Genomic DNA, 25,639 nt, shown 5'->3' on the forward strand with positions numbered 1-25,639 from the left:
GCTGGGAGTTGGAGAAGAGATCGCCAGGCCCTTCTCTGTGGCACTGCTGCCCGGGTTTGAATCAACAACCTCTAGGCTAGCAGTCAACTGCAAGCTGCTTATGCTACCAGGGCCCTCTGCTGACTGTACTCAGGCAGAAGTGCACCCTGGGTGCTGCTGCATCATCTTCAGACAACTCATTCAATTAAAAAGAACATAAAACCAAACCACAAAACACAGCGAGAATGTGATTCAGCTCAGGCAGCCATGTGCCTCCTTGCCACAGTGGCAGGGCCCACAAAGGGCTGGGATTCTGAGGCCCCTTCAAGAGTCACAGCGCATGTGCAATCAATGCATCAGGATTCGTGCGATTACCTTGACAACTTTGAATCTCTGAAGAAGGCGACACAGCATTCTTGCTTCCAGTTTGCCCACGTTCATAGCCACTCGGATTTCTGCTTGGGAGATGCCTTTAGTGCCTCTGCGCTCAACTGTGTGAAAGAATACACAGGAACCCACCTGCTGCAAGGAGCCTGGGCACAACTTCAATCGGCCCTCTCCACCTCGAAGCAGACATCACAGTGAACTGAGACCAACCGAGTAACACGTGCCTCTCCTCTCCCTCACCTTCCAAGCATCTGAGTGGTTACGCTCTGAGTGCGTCTTATCTGACTTTTCCATGGGGACCACGAAATGCCAAGCGACCACCTGCTGATCTACTAAGCTGCAGCAATGTCGTTTCCATCCAGCAGCAGGGAATGAGCTCATTCACCAAAACAGAATTTTTCAGGTAACTGAAATCAACCCTTTTAAAAAGCATCAAAATAATTTTTAATGAATGAGGTTTTTAACTGTGTGCTTCTCATTTCCTTGTCTGTTTTGGAAGACTCTGAAACATCGGAGACACTGATTACTGACTGTTCTGTTAAGCCAGCAGAGGCTATGGAAGGAAAAACACGGTTAAGCCCTGTAAGTGACTAGCAGACGACTGTGCTCCACGATCTTTAGTCGACTTAATCTGTCAGCTCTTACCCTTTTGAATGCACTGCTACTTGTCTGGGCCTGGGGAATTTAGGAAGAAGCCTGGCTGGTGGGGTTGCAGAGGACATCTCACCAGTGAAGTACATGAATTGCAGCGCAAGCTCGTATCAAAGACTTACAAACGTTCAGAAATATTTTCCCTTTACTTCCGAAGGCAACCAAACATGAAGCTGCCAGGAAGATCAATCTGGATAAAGGGGCTCCGCTGTATTGTGCATGTATAAAAACAAGCATCGAAATGAGGAGATCTCTAGGATGCTTTCCTATACTGAATTAGATGGTAACAGGCTAAAGGTGACGGGTGAGGGTTGAGGACAGCTTTTTCCCAAACTCTAAGGAACCCACTCTGGGAGATGTGGAGAGCTGCCAACCAGCCTTCCCAAAAGGCTGCACCAATTCACCAGGGCAGCTTCCTACCTCCAGGTCGAGATCAGTCCCCAGCCACCACTCCACTGTCCTCTCCCCTGCGTGGACCTGAGGCTCCCTTTGCCCACAGCACTGGGCCCCTGCTGCCTCGCACAGGCTTCGGGGTGGGGAGAAATGGGACAGGTCAGGGCTCCCTCTTCATCGACTCCGGCCCACCTTCAGGAAGCGGTCGGTGGCTCTCAAATCTCTGGATACTAACACTCACAGCCAATTCCTCCAGGTGCTCATTATGCACCAGGCACTGCACCACGCGTTTCAATCTCATCCTTCATTGAGCTCTCTCTCATAATGCACCAGTGCGGGCACCTCCCCATTTTACAGGGAGGCTCAGAGACTTTGCTGAAGTCAGAGACTCTCCTAAAGTAAGCAAGCAAGAACTCAAACTCAAGCCAGATTCAAAGCCTAAACCTTTCAAGGGTGCCTTCCTGCTTCCCAACAGCAGAGCCCTCTCTGACATGTGGGTAAAGCACTTCTTGATGAAAACGCTCAGGCAACACAAGCAGGCAGGTGTGAGAACAGGACCTACTGAGTTCGTAGGTCTGTGTGAGCATGTCTCGCTCAAACACGATGTCCACCGGAGGCACTGCCTTGGAGATGACCTCCTCATCGTCATCCTCGTCCTGGTCATCTTCATACCTCCGTTTGAATTCCTTCAGCAGCTTGAGGCACCGAACCATGACGTCAGTTCCTAGGAACACAAGTATATGTTTTGCTACAATGAGTAAAAAAGTACTGCACGTGGGAGTGGGCAGGGGTCCTGCAAAGACCACAGCCAACTTAGCTAGAAAGAGACCCAGAGACATGTCATACACATTGTGGGGGCCAGAATGTTCAAAACTGCGTATCTTGGGCACAAAGCCTGAAAATCTACTCCACAAGACTGCTCTTCATTTTTACTATAGTAGTGACTCAAGAAAGGCAAGTGGAGGAGTAATGAAGTTCCCCATCGTCCTGCTAAATCAGCAGCAGCATCTCCTGCTGGAGACAAGCCCCATGGCCACAGGAACCCTCCTGTCTTTCCACATGGCCTCCTGAGCACCTACGAGGCATGAAAGCAATATTTGCTGAATGAAAGTAAACATCTTTTTTCTTTTAATATAGACTAATAGTCAATGCCAGTAGGGTTGTGGCAGCAGTGTAATGAGTTTTATAACCTCTCCAGAGCACTTCAAGACACCAACTAATATTCACACTCTACAGGGTGATTCCAAGAGTGAGAATTAATCCCAAGAAAGTAATTCAAAAAGAGGCAAAAGCTACAAGCACTAATACGTCCATTACAGCACTCTCTATATTATTAATTTTTATGACTAGTGTCAAAAAAACAAGGAAAGACTAAGTGGTGGTAGGCCCCAAGAAAGCACACTCCTATCTGCCTTCACACAATCACACTATGCAATACTGCAACCCATGGAAGTATGATAAGAAAAAAACAGCAAGCCTGTGGCTACTGTTAGGACAAGAGAAAGGTGTGTGTATATGGACCAAAACCATTCTCAACCCCCTCAAAAAACAAACTCACTGCTATCAAGTCGGACCTGACTCATAGCGACCCCTCCTTGGGTTTCCAAGGCAGCATCTCTATGGAAGTAGATTTCCTAGTCTTCTTTCCAAGGAGTGGCTGGTGGGTTTGAACCGCCAGCCTTCTGGTTAGCAGTCTGATGCCGTAAGGCCCTATGCCACTAGAGGACCAGAAAGGTACAAGGAAAAACATAAATATTCAATGATTTTCATGTGCTAACTCATTTGATCCTAACAACTTAGGAGCTTTTCAAAGATGAAGAAACTGAGGTACAAAAGGGTTAAATAACTTACCCAAGCTCCCAACAGCTAGCAAGTGACAAGGACAAGATTACTCGGACAGGGTCACAAATGTCCAACATCAGAGAAATTATTTTGCACTAAGATATCTCATCTATGATATCTCATCTATGACACATGATGGGGGTGGTAGGGAGAATAATGGTTTCTCAAGGATGTCCACATCCTGTTTCCTGGAACCTGTGAGTGTGCATGTCATCTTATGTATTAGTTTCTGGTGACTAAGTCTCAAGAGGCAGGAGGTAATCTATCATGGCCACATGGAGAGGCCAAAAAAAGCTTTGGGAGACTGAGGTGCAGTAGAGCTTCTTGGGTGGTAAGAGGAACATGGGCTCTTGGGAGAGTAAGAACATCCCCTGGAGACATGGAAGCTTTGTGCCAAGACCCCTTCTAGACCTCACCCTTTGTGTTTGTATCCTTTTCCCTTGCTCAATTAAAGATAAAAAAACAGAAAGCCAAAGTCACTGCCTTTGAGCTGATTCGATTCATAGCAACCCCTCCTTGGGTTTCCAAGGCAGCATCTCTACAGAAGTAGATTCCCCAATATTCCTTCTGAGGAGTGGCTGGTGGGTTCAAACCACCAGCCTTGTGGTCAGTAGTCAAATGCCTTAGGCACTATGCCATCAGATCTCCTCAAATAAAGACAGTTCAGTTAATACAACTATTCTCAAATTCATACATCAACCACTAACGACAAAGATGAAAACATTGAAGTCTTTTACCAATTGATGCACTCTGAAATGGATCAAGCAGGAAATCAAGATGCAGTGATAATTACTGGTGACTAGAATGTGAAAGTTGGAAACAAAGAATCAATAGCTAGAAAATATGACCTTGATAATAGAAATGATACTGGAGATCACATAATAGAATTCTTGCAAGACCAACAGTTTATTCATTGATATACCTTCCTTCAACAACATAAACAGCAAGTAATTACCTAGATCTCTCCAGACAGAATACACAAGACTAAAAATTACTCCACCTACAGAGACGATAGAGAGAAGCATATCATCAGTCAGAACAGATCACTATTTGCTCACCTCCAAGTTAAGGCTGAAGCAAAAGAAAATTAAAACAAGTCCATAAGAGACAAAGTAGTCTGAATTAGGAAAAGATGTGTGCCAGGGTGGGAGGTAACTTTTCATCATACTTAGCCAATCTATATGTTGAGAAAATAACCTCACAAGATGGACTATATGAAGAAGAATGTGACATCAGGATTAGAAGACGACTCATCAACCACCACAACCTTGCTTGCTGAAAGTAAAGAAGACTTGAAACACTTGCTGATAAAGATAAAACACTACCTACAGATATACACAGGTTTGACAAAGCGTATTTCTATGTAAGTATTTACTTGTGCTGCAAATATATCCATGGATATAGTAGCGTATACAGGGGACAAAGTTATGAGAACTTCTTAGCCATAACCAAACACCCTGAGGGAGTGAGTTGCCAGCCTAGGGGACATCATGGTCAACTGGCACAACACAGTCCACAAAGAAGATGTTCTACATCCTACTTTGATGAATAGCAACTGGGGTCTTAGAAGCTTGTGAGTGGCCATCTAAGGTCCAACTATAGCTGTCTTCCCTCCTGTCCAGAGCAAAGAGGAGTGAAGAAAATCAAAGATGAATGGAAACAATCAGTCCAAAGGACGAATGGACCATGTGAACCTCAGCCTCCATGACCCTGAGACCAGAAGTACTAGCCTGGCTACCACCACCAAATGCTCTGAAAGGGATCCCATTAGACGATCCTACTGAGTGGGAGAAAAACGTGGAACAAAACTCAGAATCATAAAAAAAGACTAGGCTCACTGGTTGGATAGACTGCTGGAACCCCCAGGACTATAGCTCTTGAAACACCCCTTCAAGCCTGGAAGTGAGCTCACCCATGTGGCTCAACTTTCAGCCAAACAATGGAGAGGTCTACAAGGCGAACAGTAACACCAAGGAGGCACACACTCCTTAGAATAATCAATCACTCTACATCAGAAGGCCAGCATGTGTCCAGAGACAACGTTCAGAAGGCAAGAAGAGACAGCAAAGCAAGACAAATAGAAACAGGAAACAAGGGAAGGAAGTGGGATAAAAACTCTTACACTGTGGGGCTTGCAATCAATGGCTTGAAACAAAATGTGTACGAACTGTTGAATAGAAAATTGATTTACTGTGTAAACTTTCACCCAAATCACAATAAAAAGTCAAGAAAACAAACAAACAAACTACAGTTTTCACTATAAATTACACCACAACAGAAAGAAAACAAAAATTCTCACAGTTGGAACAATAAGCAATTTACCATCATAAATGGAAAAAAAACTGAAGTTGTCCAGTATTTCCATTGTACTTGGATCAACAATCAATGTCCATGGAAATAGTAGTCAAGAAATCAAATGACATACTGCATCGGGCAAATCTGCTGCAAAAAAACTTTTTAAAATCTTAAAAAGCAAAGATGTCACTTTGAGGACTCAGGTGTGCCTGACCAAACCATGATCTTTTCAATCACCTCACATACATGCAAAAGCTGGATAAGGAATAAGGAAGACTGAAGAAATAGTGGATTTGAATAATGGTGTTGGCAAAGAATACAGAATGTACCATGGACTACCAGAAGAATGAACAAGTCATCTTGGAGGAGGTACAGCTGGAATGCTTCTGAGAAGTGAGGATGGCTAGGTTTTGTCATGCTTACTTTGAACATGTTACCAGGAGAGCCCGATCTCTGAAGAAGGAATCATGCTTGGTACAGAGTCAGCAAAAAAGAGGAAGACACTCAATGAGAGGGACTGACACAGTGGCTCCAACAAGGGGCTCCAACAAAGCAATGATTGTCAGGATGGCATGGAACCAAGTGTAGTTAAGGTTGTGTGTCAATATGCCTGTTCCTGGGTCTGAGTGGCTGGGAAGTTGGATGTAATGAGACTGGTAATCACTCAATAGTGGAATGTACTGGAGCCGTTGAACAGCTGCCTTGGGAATGTGGTTTGCTTCCAGTATGTAAGAGGACAGCTTTGAGACAGGTCTCTGAGCTTTTTGGCACGCTTGGACCCTGCATGTAGCCGAGTCTTCATTCAGCAGCCTGCCATACTGTCTGCTGATCTTGGGATTGTTTCCTGACCTGAACTAGCGGCTGCCGTATTGCTTGATACTCTTGGGACTGTGCCATTTTACTTGTTGACCATGGATTTGTCAGTCCCAGCAGCCAGCAGCTGCCTAAGTGAAGAAAAGCCTCCAGCTTCAGTGGGTCGGGAGCAAGAGACAGAGCTGAAGCTTTCATCCAGCCCCTAGAGCTGGCACTTTGAACTCAGACTTCTAGCCTCCTGAACTGTGAGAGAATAGATCCCTGTTTGTTCAAGTCATACATCTGTGGCATGTCTGTCTGAGTGACAACATTTCATTCTGTTATACACAGGGTCACCGTGAGTCAGATTGGCTCAATGGCACCTAACAACAACATCCTTTTTACTATTAAATTAGATAGCTCTTTCCCAGCAGTTCATCAGTTGTTTCAATGGGTTACTGGACCAAAGAAACAGAGGCCAGTATCTGCTAATCTAGACCTGGGAAAGCGGGGATGAGAGAAAGGGTTGCACGAAGCAGCTGGTATCTGGACTGACCAAAGCAGGAAAGTCGAGATGAATACAGGATGGAGTTGGCTTTACTGGACTATACTGGAGTGAGATTTATTATCCACCACACATTCAGCATCCCAAGTGGACAAGTTTGGCCTTCCTGGACTGGTGTGATCATAAATTACCCTGGATTATGTAGGTGGGCCTAAGGTAAGCACAACATTGTATGATGTAGGACAATCAGAGTAAAAAGACTGAGAGCTCTATGCTGCTGTCTTTGAAGACAGAAGAAGGGGTCACAAGCCAAGGAATGAAGGTGGCTTCTAGACGTTGGCAAGTGAATGGATTCTCCCTTAGAGCCTCCAGAAGGAACTCAGCCTTGCTGACACCTGGATTTTAGCCCAGTGAAACCTTCCCGAACTGTAAAAAATAAGTATGTGTTGCTCGAAGCCACCGAGTTTGTGGTACTTCATTATTGCAGCAACAGAAACAGGTGCAGAGGGTTTCTCCGTCAGCTTTTGTCAGCATTAACAATGAGTAGCCGGATCCCTGGGGACCACAGCAAGAAACCAAAAAACCAAACCACCGCCATCGAGTGATTTCCAACTCATAGTGACCCCCACTGGGTTTCCAAGGCTGTAAAACTTTTTAATTTTTATTTTTATTGTGATTTGGGTGAAAGTTTACAGAGAAAATTAATTTTCCATACAGTAGCTCACATACACTTTGTCTCATGACATTGACTACAATTTCCCACAATGCAACAGCTCCTCTCCCACTTTCTCCCCATAGTTACCTCTTCCCTGTGTCCTTCCCTTCCATGCACTCCTGCCCCCTGAGATGTCCCTGTGCATTCACAGCCCTTCTATTCTCCCATGATTGATCTCTCCAAGGAGTGTATCTACCTAATGTAAATGTTCAGCTCATATGCCTGTCTTTTGTTTGGCTGGAAGCCACAGGAGTGGGTTCAGTTCCAGACCTGAAAGGTAGCTAGGGGCCATTGTCTCAGTGGTTCCATCAGGTTCTATCAGCAAACCTGGTCCTTTTTTTTTTTTTTCCCAATGATTTTGACTTTTGTTTCACATCATTCTCCCACTCTATCCAGGATTTCCTACATAGATCCCCCTCTGAGTGGTTGACAGTGGTAGCTGGGCCAACCAGTTCTTCTGGTCTCGTAGTCGTACAGGCTGAGGATCGCAGGGGTACCAGTCCCTTGGACTAATTGTTTCCATGTGTCTTTGGTTTTCTTCCTTCTTCTTTGCCCTGGAAGAGGAGAGCCCCATCGTTGCATCTGGACAGCAAGGCTGTAAATCTTCACAGAAGACTGCCTCACCTTTCTCCCACGAAGCGGCTGGTGGGTTCAAACCAGACTTTTTGGTTAGCAGCCAAATGCTTCCACCACTGTACCACCGGAGCTCCTTCCATAGCAAGAATAAAAGGCAGCAAAGCTGGTCTCTTCAATCCAGCCCCCTCCTTTACAGAAACAGTGGCCCCAGGAGACCTTCCCTGTGAGACCTGAAATGCCTCACTCAAGTGCTGCAGACTGACTTCTGAGGAAGGTCAGGCCAAGCCAACCGCCCACGGGCAGGCAGGCTATTTCTCCTGGGGACAGAGCTTGCGGCTTAATGGCAAAGTTCACAAACAATAAAGCATCTCAGTGCCCTGAACTCATCAAAGACTTAGCCCTCAGAGTAAGGTTCAGGTATTGGAAGGGAACCTGAAGTTGACCCGCCAACAGCCTCTGGGAGTACTGGCCTGAGGCACAGTGGTTAGCAGAAATGTGGGCAGTCTCTGTGGCCTCAGGCACCAGCTTGGGGCTGCTTTTGCCTTCAGCTCCTCACAGAGACAATCCTCAGTTCAAGGCTTCCCGTTAGAAGAAACCGGAAGCCCCAGTCCTGACCCAGCCTTCTTGAGCCTCAGCTGCCTCCACTCTGGTCAGGTACTCGGACTTCCCCCTGGCTTTTACTTTTTGCCCCAGGTCTCTGTCTTCCTTCTCCTTCCCTCTCTCTTCTAGGATGGGAGCCTAAAGCAACCAGGAGAGGAGACAGGGGACGAAGGGGCTTGTCATGGACTGAACTGTGTCCCTCACTTGGCTGGGCCATGATTCTCAGCAGTTAAGAAGTCAGGTAATGATGTAATGTAGCTGACATGTAATGATACCCCATGATGTGATCTGGTGTGGTCCAGATCAGGTGTAAAAGTATTAAGATTAAGGGTGGGCTGCAGCACCCTTAGACCTACCACAGCCCTAAACCGATTACAGGGAGCTTCTCTGGGTGTGGCCTGCAACACTTTTTACCTTATAAGAGATAAAAGGAGAGAGAAGGGAGACCTATGACCAGCAACAAAGAGGAGCCAGGCAGGAGCAGAGCACATCCTTTGGACCCAGAGTCCCTGCTCTGGGATCCTCCTAGGAACCAGAGACACAGAAAGAGACAATCTTCCCCCCGAAGCCGGCACTCTGAACTTAAGACTTCTAAACTGCGAGAGAATAACCCTGTTAAAGCCATGCACTTGTGCTATTTCTGGTATAGTAGCACTAGAGAACTAAGACAGGGCTCTTGGGCCCAAGCAAACAGGAAAACCATTTCATGGCTGGGCTTCTGCGTAGCAAGGGACTGACGGAGGCATCAGGGATTCAGAGCCTTGGCTGGACTGTGCGGACGGCCAGCACACAGGCAGAATGTTCACCACTAAGTATCCCCATCTGATCTTCCTCTCTGACCTCTATTCAAGTCCTTCCCAACTCCCCCATCTTACCCAAAGATGGTGCTTACAAGAGCAGGTTACTGCTCCCAGTAATAAAAAACCTACCATTATCTGAATGCATACTGTGGTTGTAAACTCTCTATGTACATGGACGAGCTAATCCTCACCCCAGCCTCACCAGGATCCCATGTTACCCATGAGAACACGGAGGAGCTGAGTAAGTTGCCCAAACACTGTCCCGTTAGCAAGTGTGGAGCTGGGACTGACTAGGCAGTCTAGCTATAGTGCCCAGGTACTAAACCAATGACAATTTATAAATCATGATGATGATATATAAATCAAAGATGCCAATGTGACAAAGAAGATGAGTGACCCAGTGCAGAGATGCTGCCTTCTGCGTGAGCAGTGGCACGATATAGCACTTATGGGAGGCCGACGGATATCCTCTCAGCCGACGGCCCGAGTTATTTCTATCACTCCTTTTCAACTTCCTTCAGGGGCTAATTAGCCAGGAAAAGATACACAGGACAGCGCTCAAAACAGAGTAGAAGGGGAGAGCCAGAAGGAGCCGCACCGTGTTCTCACTCTGCTCCTGCAGCACTTGACACATAATCCATCATCTTCACGTGGCACCAGTGACATTTATTCTGACATCTGGTTCTTCTCCTGTCAGCCGGGATGTATGTTCAGAGGAGTGTAGGGATAAGCCTGGGCTCCAGGGTCAGGCAGACATGGGCTTGAGTCTCACTCAGCTCCGTACCTTACCATTTCCATGACTTTGGGGAAATTATTTAACATATCTGTTTTCTGATCAGTAAAATGGGATGACAATGTCCTCTAGCTTACAGGGTAAATGCAAGGAGGGCCTGCGATGGTATCTACATGCCGGCAGCATGGAGGCTGGTAGTGGTGATCATGTATCACTAACCCCCAGCACTCATTACGTGCCACGGGCTTGCCATGTGTTAATCCATCAACTCCTCCTAGCAAACCTAAGGCTGGCCCCATTTTACAGATGTGGAAACGAGGCACAGAGACATGAGGAAACTTGCTCAAGGTGACAGCTATCAAGTGGCAGAGCTGAGGTCTGGCTCCAGAGTCCATGTTCTCAATAAACCTAGCAGTCACTGTTACAGTATCAAGGTAAAGCACAACGCAGAGGCACAAAAACGTTAGCTGAATCAATGAGAAGGCATGTCCTAGGTCTCTCTCTCTGCTTGTGGGGGAAAGCGCTGGAGGAGAAGCCCCCTAGTGCCTCCAAGGCTGTGCTGGGCTCCTGCAGATGCGTGGGAATGTGTCCAGCTCTGTGCCTGAGTACTCGGCTCAGAAAGGCCCCTGGACAGCAGGCTAGGGAGGCTGAATGCTCCCAGAAATCATACTGGGGACCACCAGCCCTGGGTTGACAAAAGCATGTGACCCAGAGGAGGTGAGTCTCTGGCTCAACACAGGCCCCGCCAAGGCTGGATCTCCATGAGGCTGTGGCACCTCTTAGAGGCCTGGTGTGACCCTCTCTCACCCAAATGGCAACTGGCCAAGTTATGGGCCGTGAGGTCTGCATTTCTGCCTATCCACAAAGCATAGCTAATCTCTCTGCCGCAAATCTCAACAGCACTGGCTTTCCTCATGGAAAAGTCAACTCTGCTCTGTTTGCCAAGATGTGTCTGTCCCTGGTCCTTCTCAACACTGTGGTCATGCAAACATCACATCCCCATTTCCCTTTCCCCATGTCACAGTGCACACATCTTCATTTTGCAAAAACTTTGTGGTAGAGAGGCAATATAGTCCAGGGTTAGGAATCTGGTTCTTCTCCCAAAGCTTAGTGAGTCACCCATCTCTATGGGATAACCATGCAAGCTGTGTGACCTCCCTTGAACTCCATGGCCTCTCCCACAACAATATCCAGCCTCAGCAGCCCTTGGAGTGAATTTTAAAAGAGAAGGCTAGCGCACCGGGCCTAGAACAGTGTTTGTGCTTCATGTGTCTAAGGGACCAACTGTAATTGGTTTCACTGGCCCTTTACACCTTTTCCACAATTCCAGAGTTTTACTAGCCAGTAGGCATCTTGCCAAACAGCCCAGGTAGAGCAGTGGTTAGAGCACTCAGTTGCTGACTGAAAGGTCAGCAGTTCAAACTCACCAGCTGCTCTAAGTGAGAAAGATGTGGCGGTCGGCTCCTGTGAAGCTGACAGCCTTAGAAATGCTGTGGGGCGTTCTATCTACAGGGTCACGATGAACCGGAATCGACTTGACGGCAACGGGTTACTTCTAAGCATCTTACCAGGCCTCAGATGTTCCATTTTTATTACTAAAATCCTTTCTGTTCACACTTGGCTCTTTTAAGGAGCCTGTTCCAATCTGTGTATCAGTCAGAGCTAGAAGGATACAGGGCTAGAGTGAGACCCTGGCAAACACAGCCTCACTAGGGGACATGGGGCCTGTTACTCCATTTGAGCAGCCCCCTTAATGACCAGCAATTCCCCTCGGAGGAATCGAGGTACCTATAAACGGCAATCACCAGTCCTGGCCATGGGGCTCTCTTTTCAGGAACAAAAGGCAGGAAGAGGCATAACTAGCCAGCTCGTGGCACTTGCTCACAGCACAGGAGTTTAGGCATTTTAAAGACACAGTGTTCTAATGCCGGCAATTTCACACAAAGGAATCAATCACCTGGTTCCTTTGTGTCAAAGATCCAGGACAGGCGCCCCCTGAACATGAAGAAAAGATGGCTCAGATTAGACATTCTGAGGATCCAGGAAGGAAGGATGGTTGAATCGTTCCTGAGCGCCCAGTGTGAGCCAGGCAGCAGGTTAGGAATTTTCAGAGGCTCTTTTTCTTACATACCATACTATTCTGTGATTGCTTCCACCATTTTAAGAAAAGAAAAGATGAGGCGCAGAGGGCTGAATGCTCCAACCGAAGTCTCAGAGCTAGCAAGTGGCCTTTCCTCCAAACGAGGCCACCTAGCTAGGTTAGGCTTCCGGATTTCTACCAGAAAGCACAGCTCTAGTAAACAGCCCAAAGTGGCTGTGAAATGGCGCCACAGGCCGTGTTTCTCCCATTCCCAGGGAAAGGCTCAGCCGGCCTCCCAGCAAAGCGGTGTGCTCCCCAGTTATTAACCTGGGAAGAATGCAAGCGAGAGGGCAACAAAGGAGCCTGAGAGTACCTTCCTCTTCACAAGCAGACCACGGGGAAGCCGGGCGGATGTCCCGTAAACGCAGTATGTGTTACCACTGTGCCCGACACACTCATGCACCCCTGCACACCCCAGGAAAGAACGGGGGAGGGGCTGGTCAGCATCAGGGAGTCACTCAGACAGATAAGCCAGCAGGACAGTCCAGAGGAGGAGACGTCCCTCAGGACCTGTGGAAAGGCCTGGCCAGAGGCTGGAGGCATGGATCCAGGGCAGCCCCTGCAATGACAGAGGACCTGCAGCCCCTGCACCGGGCAGTGTCTACCTGGGTGTGAACCTACCTCTGCCGCTTACCGGCTATGTGACCTTGGCTGAGGGAAATGTCCTCTCTGGGCCTCAGTTTCCTCAGCTATAAAATGGGGACAAGAAGGGTATCTTCCTCAAAGAAATGATATGAGGATCAATGGAATTAATTTATGCTAGGTGCTTAGGACAGTGCCTGACAAGTAATATGTCAGGGACTACTTGTGACCTTTAATTCAATTTGATTCTGTATTTTGTTGATTCTTACTCCTGCAAAGCTTCGAGTTTAACAGAGGCCAGCACAGCTTATGGAAGATAATGGGCTTGGGCTTCACATGCGCCTGGGTTTGAGTTCTGGCTCTTCCATGGGTAAGTCACCTACCTCTCTGAGCTCCAGTTCCTCGTCTATAAAATAGGCAGCAGTGAAGGCCACCCTACTTTCACTTTCTCAGTGGTTCTGCCATCTCTCTGGGAGGCAGCAGAGGGGAACGATAAACCTCAAGACTCAAAAGTCCCACTTCCTGTTTCAAAGACCCTGTATCAGCACTTACATAGCTCTGTGCCCTTAAGGAAATGATTTGTGCCTCAGTTTTCCCATCAGTGAAATGAAGGAAAAAACAATACTGACATCATGGAGTGGTAAAAAAATTAGAACTAAAGAAGTAACACTCAGCACAGCGCCTAGCACATTATCCTGATGATTTGTGCGCCACTCTCCGGACTGACAAGACTGACCACAAACTGCTATGACGAAAATACTACAGTCTCCCCCAGTGCCTTTCTTTTTTATGCCCAGAGACAGGCCCACAGAGTCTAACATTTTTCTTACGAATTGTGCAAGGAAGTAAAGAAACTGAAAATGATACACAACCAGAAAACCAAACTCACTGCTGTCAAGTCGGTTCTGACTCGTAGTGACCCTCCTTGGGTTTTTGAGGTACTATCTCTACAGAAGTAGATTGCCCAGTCTTCCTTCTAAGGAGTGGCTGGTGGGGTTGGGTGAAAGCCCCTCAACCTTGGGCCAAAATACTCCTTAGAAGAGAGGATGGCGAGGCATGGTCTCACGTACGTCAGACGTGTCATCAGGAAGGACCAGTCTCTGGAGAAGGATAGCATTCTTGGTCAAGCAGACGGTCAACAAAAAAGGGGAAGACCCTCAACAAGACGGACTGACACAGTGACTACAACAATGGGCTGAAATATGGCAATGACTGTGTGGACGGCACAGGACCAGGCAGTGTTTCCTTATGTTGTACAGAGGGTTGTTATGAGTCAGAACCGACTCAACTGTACCTAATAGTAACAAATACTTATTTTAATTATCAGTGATAGGTATTACTTTTTCACTTTTTAGCTAGCGTCCTGTAATCATCTTTGTCACTTTTACCCTAAAGAAATCTTGCTGATTTTAATTATTTATTATCTTCCTCCCAGCACTATGAATTTTCTAGACTTTGAAAATTTCTTATTATCTTTTTCTACTTTTATGTTGATGCTCACTCTTTAACATTTTTGTTTCTATGAGTTTCATTCTTTTTAATTCCAGCTTTTGAAAACCTTTATATTTATTTTACTGCCTTTTAATCATTCTTACTATGCCTCATTTCTTTTTCCTAGTTTGTATTCTCTAATCCTACTGATGTCTTTAAATGTCCCCTTTTGCCATTTTAATGGTCTTAATTTAGTTTGTTGTACTCTGTTTCTTGGTTTTCATTTTTACTTAGTCAATTTAAACAATTTTAAAGTGTAACAACAACAATGTGACGCACTGCCGTGGAGTTGGATCTGACTCATAGCGATCCCTCCTTGGGTTTCCGAGGCAGTATCACTATGGAAGTAGATTGCCCAACCTTCCTTCTGAGGAGTGGCTGGTGGGCTTGAACCTCCAGCCTTCTGGTTAGCAGTCAAATGCCTTAGGCAGTATGCCACCAGAGCTCCCAATTTTAATTTATACAATCTCAAAAATACCATGTAATTCACTCATTTAAAGTATAAAATCTAGAAGTTTTTACTATATTCACATCTGTGCAACCATCACCACAGTCAATTTTAGAACATTTCCATCACCTCAAAAAGAAATGCTATCCCCTTTAGCTATCAACCATCTATTCTTCCCCCAGCCCTAAGCAACCACTAATCTATGTTGTGTCTACATGTCTCTCTATTCTGGACTTTTATATGCATGGGATCATACAGTATGTGGTCATGTGTGACTGGCTTATCTCACTCAGCAGCCTGTCAAGGATCATCCATATTGGAGCATGTTTCAGTACTTTACTCCTTTTTATAGATAATATTTCCTTGTAATATACCATATTTTGTTTTACATTCGTCTACTGATGGACAGTTGGGTTGTTTCCAAGGCTGTTATGAATCATGTCCCCATAAACATTCATATACAAGTTTCTGGGTGGACAAATGTTTTCGTTTCTTTCGGGTATATGCCTAGGAGTAGAATCCAGTCCCAAGGTACTGCGGAAGAAAAGCCTTGGTAATCTGCTTCCATTAGGATTTTAGACAAGAGAACTCTATGGAATAGTTCTACTGTATTAACAAACACATGGGGTTGCCACGAGTTGGAATCAACTCAGTGGCAACTAACAAGTACAGTTGTGTCACAATGGTGTGGTAGTTAAGGTTATGTGCCAACTTGGCTGGGTCTGGTTTTAAGTGGCTGGGCATCTGGGTGTAGTTATTCCCCACAATGAGACTGGTAATCAACTTCATGGTGGAATCTACTGTGAGCAGCTCAGTAGCTGCCTCAGGGATATAGTCTGCTTCCAATATACAGGAAGATGCTTTGAGAAAGGTAAGCTTTTTGCTACATCTGGAGCCTGCATTTGGCCAAGTCTTCACTTCAGTGGCCTGCCATGTGGTCTGCCCATCTTGAGACTTGTTTCTGGACGGGAACTAGTGGCCTGATGTGTTGCTTGATAATTTTCAGACTGTGCCATTTTACTTGTCGACCGTGGGTTTGTCAGCCTCAGCAGCCAGCGGCTGTCTGAGTTAAGAGAAGCCTCCAGCTCCAGTGGGCCAGGAGCAAGAGGCCAAGCTGAAGCCCAAGGTTGAGGGGCTTTCACCCAACCCCTAGCGCTGACACCTTGAACTCAGACTTCTAGCCTCCTAAATTATAAGAGAATAAATCTGTTTATTCAAGCCACCCACTTGTGGTGTATTTTCTGTTAAAGCAGCACTAGGGAACAGTAAGTACCTAAGGCACTTGACTGCTAACCAGAAGGCTGGCGGTTCAAACCCAGCAGCCACTCCTTAGAACGAAGGTTGGGCAATCTACTTCCTAGTGATACTGCTTCGGAAACCCAAGGAGGGGTCACTATGAGTTGGGTCCGACTCGACGGCACATAACAACGACAACAGAGGACAAAAACACATGTTTATTCATTGGTGGATCTGCCAGACTGTTTTCCAAAGCAGCTACACCACTTTACATTTCCAATAGCAGGGTACAAGGCTTCTGATTTCTCCACATCCTCACCAACACTTGTTGGTTATCTTTTTGATTCTAGCTATCCTAACCAAAACACCCACTGCCACCAAGTTGATTCTGACTCACAGTGACTCCCACTGAGTTTCCAAGGCTGAAAATCTTTACTGAAGTAGATTGCTTCATCTTCCTCTGGCGGAGCAGCTGGTGGGTTTGAACTGCCGACCTTCTGGTTAGCAGCCAAATGCTTTACCCGCTTTGCCACCAGAGCTCCTTTTCTAGCTATCCTAGTACAAGTGAAATAGCATTTCACTGTGGTTTTGATTTACATTTACCTGGTGACTAATGATGTTCCCCTTTTGTGTGTTTATCGCCCATCTTCTATGGAAACATGTCTATTCAGACTTTTTGACTTTTTAATTGGGTTATTTTTCTTTTGATTGAGATGTAGCAGTTCCTTATATTTTCTAGATGCACATCCTTTATTAGGTTTATGATTTGTAGACATTGTCCCCATTCTGTAGGTTGTATTTTCACTTCCTTATAGTATCCTTTGGGAGCTCTGGTAGCGTAGTGCCTAAGGCACTTGACTGCTAACCAGAAGGCTGACGGTTCACACCCACCAGCAATCCTACTTCCGTAGTGATACTGCCTCGGAAACCCAAGGAGGGGTCGCTATTAGTCGAGTCCGACTCGAGGGCACATAACAACAACAACAACAACAACATAGTATCCTTTGCAGCACAAATGTTTTTTACTTTTGATGAAGTTCAATTTATCTATTTTTTTCTTTTGTTGTTCGAACTTTTGGCATTGTATCTAAGGATCCTTTGTCAAAGCCAATGTCATGAAGATTTACCCCAATGTTTTTTCCTAAGAGTTTTATAGTTTTTGCTCTTACATTTAGGGATCTGATCCATTTTGAATTAAACTTTGTGTACGGTTTTTTGTGTATGGTATGACGCAGAGGAAGACTGGGCAATCGACTTCCATAAAGATTTACTGCCTCAGAAACCCAAGATGGGGGTCGCTATGAGTTGGAATCAACTTGATGACAGTGAGTTTGTTTTGGTTATATGGTATGAAATAGAGGTTCAACTGCATTTTTTTAATTTGGCTACAGAGTTGTTCCAGCATTTGTTGAAAAGATAACCATACCTTTATGCAAATAACATGTGGGTTACTGTTTTTGACAACTCTCCCCTCACCCCAGAAGTAATTTTACAAGTGTGCTTTTTATAGCAACACGTTAAAAAAAAAATAGTATAGCACACTTACAAAAGTACCTTGGGGTTGAGGGGAAAGGGAGTGCCTGAACTACACAGATAAAGTAGAATGTGAGCGTTATTTGTGTAAAAATAATGGTATTCTTTTGCCTTGGCATTCTTGTCAAAAATCAGCTGACCAAAGATTTGTGAGTTTTTTCTGGGCTCTCAATTCTATCCCACTAAATCTGTAAACATCTTTGTGCCAGTACCAGACTGTCTTGACTACTCATACTTTGTACTAAGTTTTGAAATCAGGACACGTGTGTCTTCCTACTTTATTCTTCTCTTTGGAATTGTTTTGGTTATTCTGGATCCCCTGCAATTTCATATGAATTTTGGAATCAGCTTGTCAATTTCTACTAAGTCAGCTGCAATGCTGATAGGGAATGAATTGGGAGACTGGTTCAGGGAGTACTGCTAGTAAGTGTTCAATTTACCAATCCGTAAGTAGTAGATGCTTTCCCATTTATTTGGATCTTTAATTTCTTCCAACATTGTTTTGTAGTTTTCAGAGTGGTTTACATTTGTTTTGGTATGTTTATTTATTTTCTGATGCTATTATGAATGGAGCTATTAATTTCATTTTCAGATTGTTTATTGCAAGTATAAATACAACTGACTTCTGTACACTGATCTTGCATTCTGCAACCTTACTGAACTTGTTTTTTATTTCTTAAGAGTCACAGAAGCAACAGCTGTGGCCTACGCCTCCCCCATCACGTTCGAAGCTGCAGTCACCTCTTCCTTGAACCTGGCAAATTGCTCAAATGACTGCCTCAGTCATCAGCCCAGAAGAACACAACCTCTGTCAATTGCTTCCAACTGTGATCATTTTCTGAGGGATAGGAAAATTAACTTCTATTTCTCTTCCTCACTCTCCTCAGCATATTTTAATAAACACAGGATGACTGGAAAGCACTTCAATAATCCCCACTTGCAAAGCAGATCAGTTCAGGGTGATTGTTTTCATTACCAAGGTTCCCCCCGCCCCCATTTTGCAAAACAGATTCACTGCAGCCTTCTGTAATGCATTTGAAATATGCCCGAATCCAAACACTTTGTTTACAGATTTTCACACCTGTAAATTTACATGAAGTAATACATAATCTTTATTTATTATTTAAGTCGTCTCTACTCCATAATGCCTTAGAGGATTTTATGTTAATTTTGGAAACAGGGATGACAAAACTGAACTGAAAAACCTGCTCATTCATCCCTTGTCTCCTGCATAAGGAAAGTAACTAGAAGTGGCACGTAATTAAATTACATTCACCAAATGTTTACTTAGCATCTACTCTGTTCTGCAGCACACCCCTGGGCCGTGCAAACAGTTATTGCACTTGGTTGTTAACTGGAAGACTGAAGGTTTGAGTGCATCCAGAGGCATCCTGGAAGAAAGGCCTGGTGATCAACCTCTGAGAACTGAGCCACTGAAAATCCTATGGGGACGGTTCTACCTTGACACACACAGGTCGCCTAAGTCTGATTCAACTCAATGGCAGTTGGTGGTTTACTCTGTTCCAAGCAGACACTGCAGAGGCATTAAGGACATGTATTAAAGATACGGCTCACGACCTAGCTGGAAAAAAGCTACCCGGATAAACAACTGCAATGTGATGTGGGGAGTGACTGGTAAGGGAGGTGGATGATGAGCCCACGTTTTAAATGTGAGCAACTGAAAGGTGGGTAACTGTGGGTGAAAGACCACCAGGGACTGAAATGTGCTGCTGAGTCAGAATGGGCTGCCTGTGTATTTGGGTGTGTGTATGTGTATATGTGTGTGGGAGAGAGAGAAAGAAAGAAAGAAAGAGAGAAATTTAAAATTTTGGATTGATATTACCTTGGGTACTCAAGCTTTTAATCGCCAAGAGCTGAGCCACCACTATCCTTAACCTGTCTGTGCTCTGAGCCATGTTGACCCTTCCCTCCTCCCAGCACCAGGCCTAAGGATAACTTGGGGCACTAACTGGTTGACAAGTCCTGGGAGCTCTGGTAGCGTAGTGCCTATGGCACTTGACTGCTAATCAGAAGCCTGGTGCTTCAAACCCACCAGCCACTCCTCAGAAGGAAGGTTGGGCAATCTACTTTCATAGTGATACAGCCTCGGAAACCCAAGGAGGGGTCATTATGAGTTGGGTCTGACTGGAGGGCACATAACAACAAATTATGTGCTGTACCTGGGGTTGAAGACAGTGAAGACAGACATGCCTTCAAGGGTCAGGCAGATAATACTGCAGACTGAAGCAGGCTTAGGGAATGGAGGTCCTTGGTGAATGGAGAAAGTGGGCCCCATCGAAAGGGGGAAGTAGTTCTCTGCCTCGCCAACTGCTGTTGAGGAAATGCAGTTCAATGGAGCCTAATCTCATTTGTGCAGGCAGGCTGAAAGTCTGACTTTCTGGGTGAAATTTGATTTTTATATTTATATAACATTTTTGATATTATATAGCATCTAATGCAATTAAAATAAAAACTGCGAGCCACACAGAATGTACTGCTAGGCCCAGCCTGGTTGTTAGGTTGTCGAGTTGTTCTGACTCAGTGATCCCACGTACAACAGAGTGAAACGCTGCTTGGTCCAGTGCCATCTTCACAATCCTCGCCACGCCTGAGCCCACTGCAGCAGTCACTGTGTCAATCCATCTTATTGGGGTGTTCCTCTTTTTCACTGACCCTCCATTTTTCCAAGCATGGTGTCATTCTCCAAGGACTGGTCCCTCCTGATAATACGTCTAAAGCACATGAGATGCGATCTCGCCAGCCTCGCTTCTAAGGAGCATTCTTGCTGTACTTCTTCCAAGACAGATCGGTTCATTCTTCTGGCAGGCCACGGTATTTTCAATATTCTTCACCAGTACCATAATTTAAAGGCATCAATTCTTCTCTAGTCTTCCTTATTCACTGTCTAGCTTTCACTTGTATATGAGACGACTGATAATCACTTGGATTAGGTTCAACTTAGCCCTCAAAATGACATCTTTGCTTTTTAACATATTAAAGAGGTCTGTTGCAGCAAATCTACCCAATGCAATATATTGTTTATTTGTGTGTGTGTGTGTGTGTGTGTGTGTGTCTCCTGAGGTACCTATAATGTACTAGACTTTTCTATGTTTTATTTTGATTTTTTTAAACTTTTTATTGTGATGTGGGTGAAAGTTCAGAGAACAAATTCATTTTCCATTCAACAGTTCATACACATTTTGTTTTGTGATGACATTGACTGTAATCCCCACAATGTAACAGCTCTCTTCCCACTTTCTCCCTGTGGATACCTTTCCCCATGTCCTTCTTTCCTATGCATTCCTCCTTTGTGAGCCTTCTCCCTGCACAAATGCTGCCCTTCTGACCTCCCATGGTTGATTGTTCTCCCTGGTGTTATGTATTCAACTTGTAGCCAGGTCTACTGTTTGGCTAAAGGTTAAGCCATGGGAGTGAGTTCAACTCTAGGCCTAAAGGGTGACTAGGGGCCATAGTCTCAGGGGTTTCACCAGTCTCTACCAGACCAGTAAGCCTGGTCTTTTTTATGATCTTGAGTTTTGCTCCACATTTTTCTCTCACTCTATCCAGGATCTACAACTTACAACTACTGTAAGAAGGAAAAGATCAACGTGACTTTGGGCATTATGACTTTTGAGATGCTGAAGGATTCTGGCGACATAGTACCTAAGGCATTTGACTGCTAAACACAAGGTTGGTGGTTCAAACCCACCAGTCACTCTGCAGAAGGAAGACTGGGCAATCTACTTCTGTAAAGATTTACTGCCTTAGAAACCCAAAGGAAGTTGCTGTGAGTTGGAATCAACTCGTTGGCAGTGAGTTTGATTTTTTTTTTTTTTTTTTTCTGAAAAGACATCCAAGTAGGGATGTTTGCTGGCAGTAAGAACTGCTTTCACTCAGCAAAGACTTTCTGGACACTTTCCACATAGAAGGTCCTGAGCCAGACACTGGGGATTAAATAGGTGAATGAACATGGAAGTCATCATAATTTAGGGCAGAATGTGATGAGAGAGAAAGGCCTGAAGCTGAGAAGAGGAAGCCACTCCCACTGCCCAAGGCATCAGAAGCGGGGACCATGCCAGTACCTTTCTTTGTCTTACAAGGTCCACGTTCAGGGTGAATCTCTTGTAAGGGACGAGACACCACCTTAGCCAGGCCAGCACTCAGCATGTACTGGTACAGACGCTTAAACGTCCTTTCACACAGACCCTGCCAAGAGAGAATGGAAAAGCTACTATTAGGTACAAGCAAGGTGTTTGAAATTACTGTAAGAGTCAAGGGAAGGAACACAAGTTCAGGACCTGACTTAATTGATGAATTAAAAAATTCAAGAAGAGATTCCAAACAATTCTACAGGTGAATAAATTCACCCTAAAATGATTCCCTGAGTAATTTTAAAAATAAAGTTCAATTCAAAACATGAATTACAAAGTGATCGTTGCAATATTGGTTGTAATAGCAAATGATTAGAAACTACCCAAATGTCCATCAAAAGGGGACTGGTTACATAAAGGACAAAGAACATGTCATGGATAAAAATGCAGCCATAAATAAGGAGGGGGAGACGCTGGAGTAACTAATGCAGAAAGACTGGAACCCTCAGGGGGACAAAGCAAGGTGCAGAGCGCATGCATATAAGCGATCCTGCCCCTGGATCACGAGAAGGGAAGGCACCCCCCCGGCAGCGACCCTGCAGGCACATTCAGAGGGCAATGCAGTCGACCAGGGCAGAGGCGGGAGACTTGTCACAGGAACCTTCTTACGCTGTTTTGATTTTTGACTCAAGTAACCGTATTAAATTGATAAACATTATCTTAAATTATTATCTATAAACATTATCTTAAATTATTAGTAAACACACACAAGCATGTCCACACTTCTCTTAACAGGTGGTAATGGAAAACACGGGAGAAACAATTAAAATTTAAGATAATGTTTATAAATTTAAAAAAGTAGTCTAGCTGTGAATCTACAACAAAATCATGCCGACTACATCTACGCCATGACTCTTATTTCCACAAGGTTAATACAACAGTGGTGATCAGGCATGATGTAGGCATCACCAATGGGCAGCCTCCTGGGCAGGCCACACTTTTTCACCTGTATGATGTTTATCACAAAAGTAACTTACTTTCCAACACTTAAGAGTGAGAGGTTTCACACCCACACCCACACCTGATTGTAGCTCCTCTTGAAACACTGGGATCTGGCAACAAATCCTAGGACCGTGGTCCTTCAGAGCAACCAGTCAGCTGGCGCTGAGGTCACCTGCTTCCCCTCTGACAAGCACGCCTGTGTCTGGGAGCCCCAGACTTCACACTCCCTATCAGACCCTTTGATACTGAGTTAGAATGTCAGCTGCCACTTATTACCATTTCTATGCTGCTTTTCTCTTATAGCACTTAAGAGGAAAATGAAACATTTCTTGCATCCATATCGCTATCAAAATTGTTTTTTACACTTGGCCCGTTTCACTCCTTTATACTGTCCTGGCCACCGCTGGCATCTGCATTTGTATGCCCTGGAATAGTAGGGTGAGTTACCACTGCTGTAAGTTATGGATTGAACAGAGGCACTCATTACTAAGACTTGTTAGTTGAGTCTTACAGGTTTCTTCTCACACTCTGGGGGAGAGAGGGAGCAAGTGTCTGTGGTCTGCTGCCGCCAGCTACGCATGATCGAGTCTGACTAGCCAGCCCTCTAGCTGTCAGGCAGAGCATATGGCCATCAAAGAAATACAGATGACTCACACATGGCTCATTCAAACCACTGCTCTGTAAATGGCATCTATTGTTAATCTAGCCATGCCCCCAGCATCCTGGAAAGGTCCTCTGAAACTCATCCATCAAACCCCAGCCCTAAACATATGCTACTAAGTCCTGGACCATCTTAAATGATGGAGGATGATTTAGTCTTGCCTTCTGGAGGGATGCCATCAAGGAGTCATACAATCTGCCCAATAAAAAGAGAAGGAAGAACAGGACCCAAAAAAGATACTGTCTATATTCATGGCATCAACCTTTCCACAGGCTAATTACTCCCTGTGACTTCCAGCTGTCGACTAGACAACACCAAGTGAACATGCCAGAAGGTCCTCATACTCAATAAACCAAAAAGTCGAATTTGTCATGTACCTCCTTCCCGCCCAAATTTGTTCCCTTCTACACTCTGTTCATGTATTAATTCAACAAATACTTACTGAGTATTCACCTTATGCCGAGAACTGTCCTCTTGGGAGTGGGGGTGGGGGGATTCAGCAGTGAGCAGACACAATCTCTGCTTTCATGGAACCTAGTTCCTAGTTCCATTGACTTCAGTGAGTGGCACTCTCTTGAGCCCACTCAAGCCACGGGCTTCATCTTATGACTCCTTCTTCATTTACCTCTAAATCCCGACTCTAGTCACTCACCAAGTCTTGTTATCTTCACCTCCAAAATGCTTCTCAAACAATTCAGGCCACATCCTGGCCCTACCACCTGGCCTGCAATCTCTTCCATTTACCAGGTCCTCTCTCTAAACCCTCGTCTTATAACTTCCCACTTATACACTGCCACTAGTCACTGTTACGGAGATTCTGACTCATGACGACCCTATGTGCATCAGAGCAGAACTGTGCTCCATAGGGGGGTTTTCAAGGGCTGATTTTTCAGAAATACATCACCAGGTCTTTCTTCCAAGGTACCTCTCAGTGGACTTGAATATTCAACCTTTTGGTTAGCAGCCAAGCACCTTAATGTTTGTACCACCCAGTGACTGTGAAACTGCCACCACCCCTCTATATTCAAGACCTTTCTTATCCAGTCCTAACTTTCCTTTCTAGTCACATCTCCTGCTACCCCCGGTCCCAAGCACACTTGGACCTGGTCACACTCAAGACTACTGCTGATCTCGGAAAATGTCCTACGACCTCTCAGGACTCCATGCCTTTGCTCAAGCTGGTCTCTTTTGTCTGAAATGCCATTTCTCCTTGACCTACTTAGACCCTGAGAGCTTGTTTGGAGGTTCTAGCAGGGGAGCACAGCTAGTCATATACCCCTGACTGAAGGTCATTCTCTTCAATCGAGCATGCAACTTCAAGAGAGACGCACATGGAGTGGTAAGGGAGGAAGGGGACACCTGCCTTGCCAGCCAGATCAGTCAAATCAACCCTGACAATCAATGGGGTGACAAATGTCACAGCCAGATCACCTCCCATCCTCTTCTACCTACTTGGGAAGACTTACTCTTCAAAGCTCAACCCAACTTCAGCTTTCTCTATAAGCTTCCTCAGCAATGTGAAGAGTGCCCCTCCCTCCTCTGAGCTCAGACACATTCTCCAATGTGACACTCTAGTCTAAGTGTACACTCCCATGCCTGCCCCTCCACTAGGTGTGGTGGTTAAGTTTTTGTGTCAACTTGGCTGGGCCTGTATGAGTGGCTGGGCAGCTGGTGGTAGTTACTCCCCATGATGAGACTGGTAATCAACTCCATGGTGGAATCTACTGTGAGCAGCTGAGTGGCTGCCTTAGGGAATGTGGTCTGGTTCCTGTATATAAGCAGAGCCCTTGGGGAATGGTCTCTAGCCTATGGCTTGGACCCTGCATGAAGCTATGTTGTTGCTCAGTAGCCTGCTATGCTCTGCTGACCTTGGGACTTACAATGGACTTAAGTTAATGGCCTGCCATGTGGTTTGGTAACATCAGGACTATGCCTTTTGACTTGTCAACCTTGGGGTTTCTCAGCCTCAGCAGCCAGCAGCTGTCTGAGTGAAGAAATGCCTCTTGCTCCAGTGGGCCGGGAGCAGAGGCAGAGCTGGACCCCAAGGTTGAGGGGCTTTCACCCAGCCCCTAGAGCCTGGCACTTTGAACTTGGACTTAAAGCCTCCAAATTGTGAGAATAAATTCCTATTTGTTAAGGCCATCCTATTTGTGGTATATATTCTTGTCAGAGTGGCACTTGGTAACC

The 25,639-nt window shown here is 45.3% G+C and overlaps 1 protein-coding gene across 1 annotated transcript in view; it reads right to left on the reverse strand.

Moving 5' to 3' along the window:
* GTF3C1 (general transcription factor IIIC subunit 1) overlaps window positions 1–25,639 on the reverse strand; it is a 122,035-nt gene that overhangs the window by 58,996 nt on the left and 37,400 nt on the right. Inside the window, 3 exon segments of the mRNA XM_007950285.1 lie at window positions 355–470; window positions 1,973–2,134; window positions 21,781–21,904. Of these exon segments, the coding sequence (XP_007948476.1) occupies window positions 355–470; window positions 1,973–2,134; window positions 21,781–21,904 (402 nt within the window).

Source organism: Orycteropus afer, unplaced genomic scaffold, assembly GCF_000298275.1.
Source record: "Orycteropus afer afer isolate SDZICR_OR568_19922 unplaced genomic scaffold, OryAfe1.0 scaffold00266, whole genome shotgun sequence".
Taxonomy (NCBI): domain Eukaryota; kingdom Metazoa; phylum Chordata; class Mammalia; order Tubulidentata; family Orycteropodidae; genus Orycteropus; species Orycteropus afer.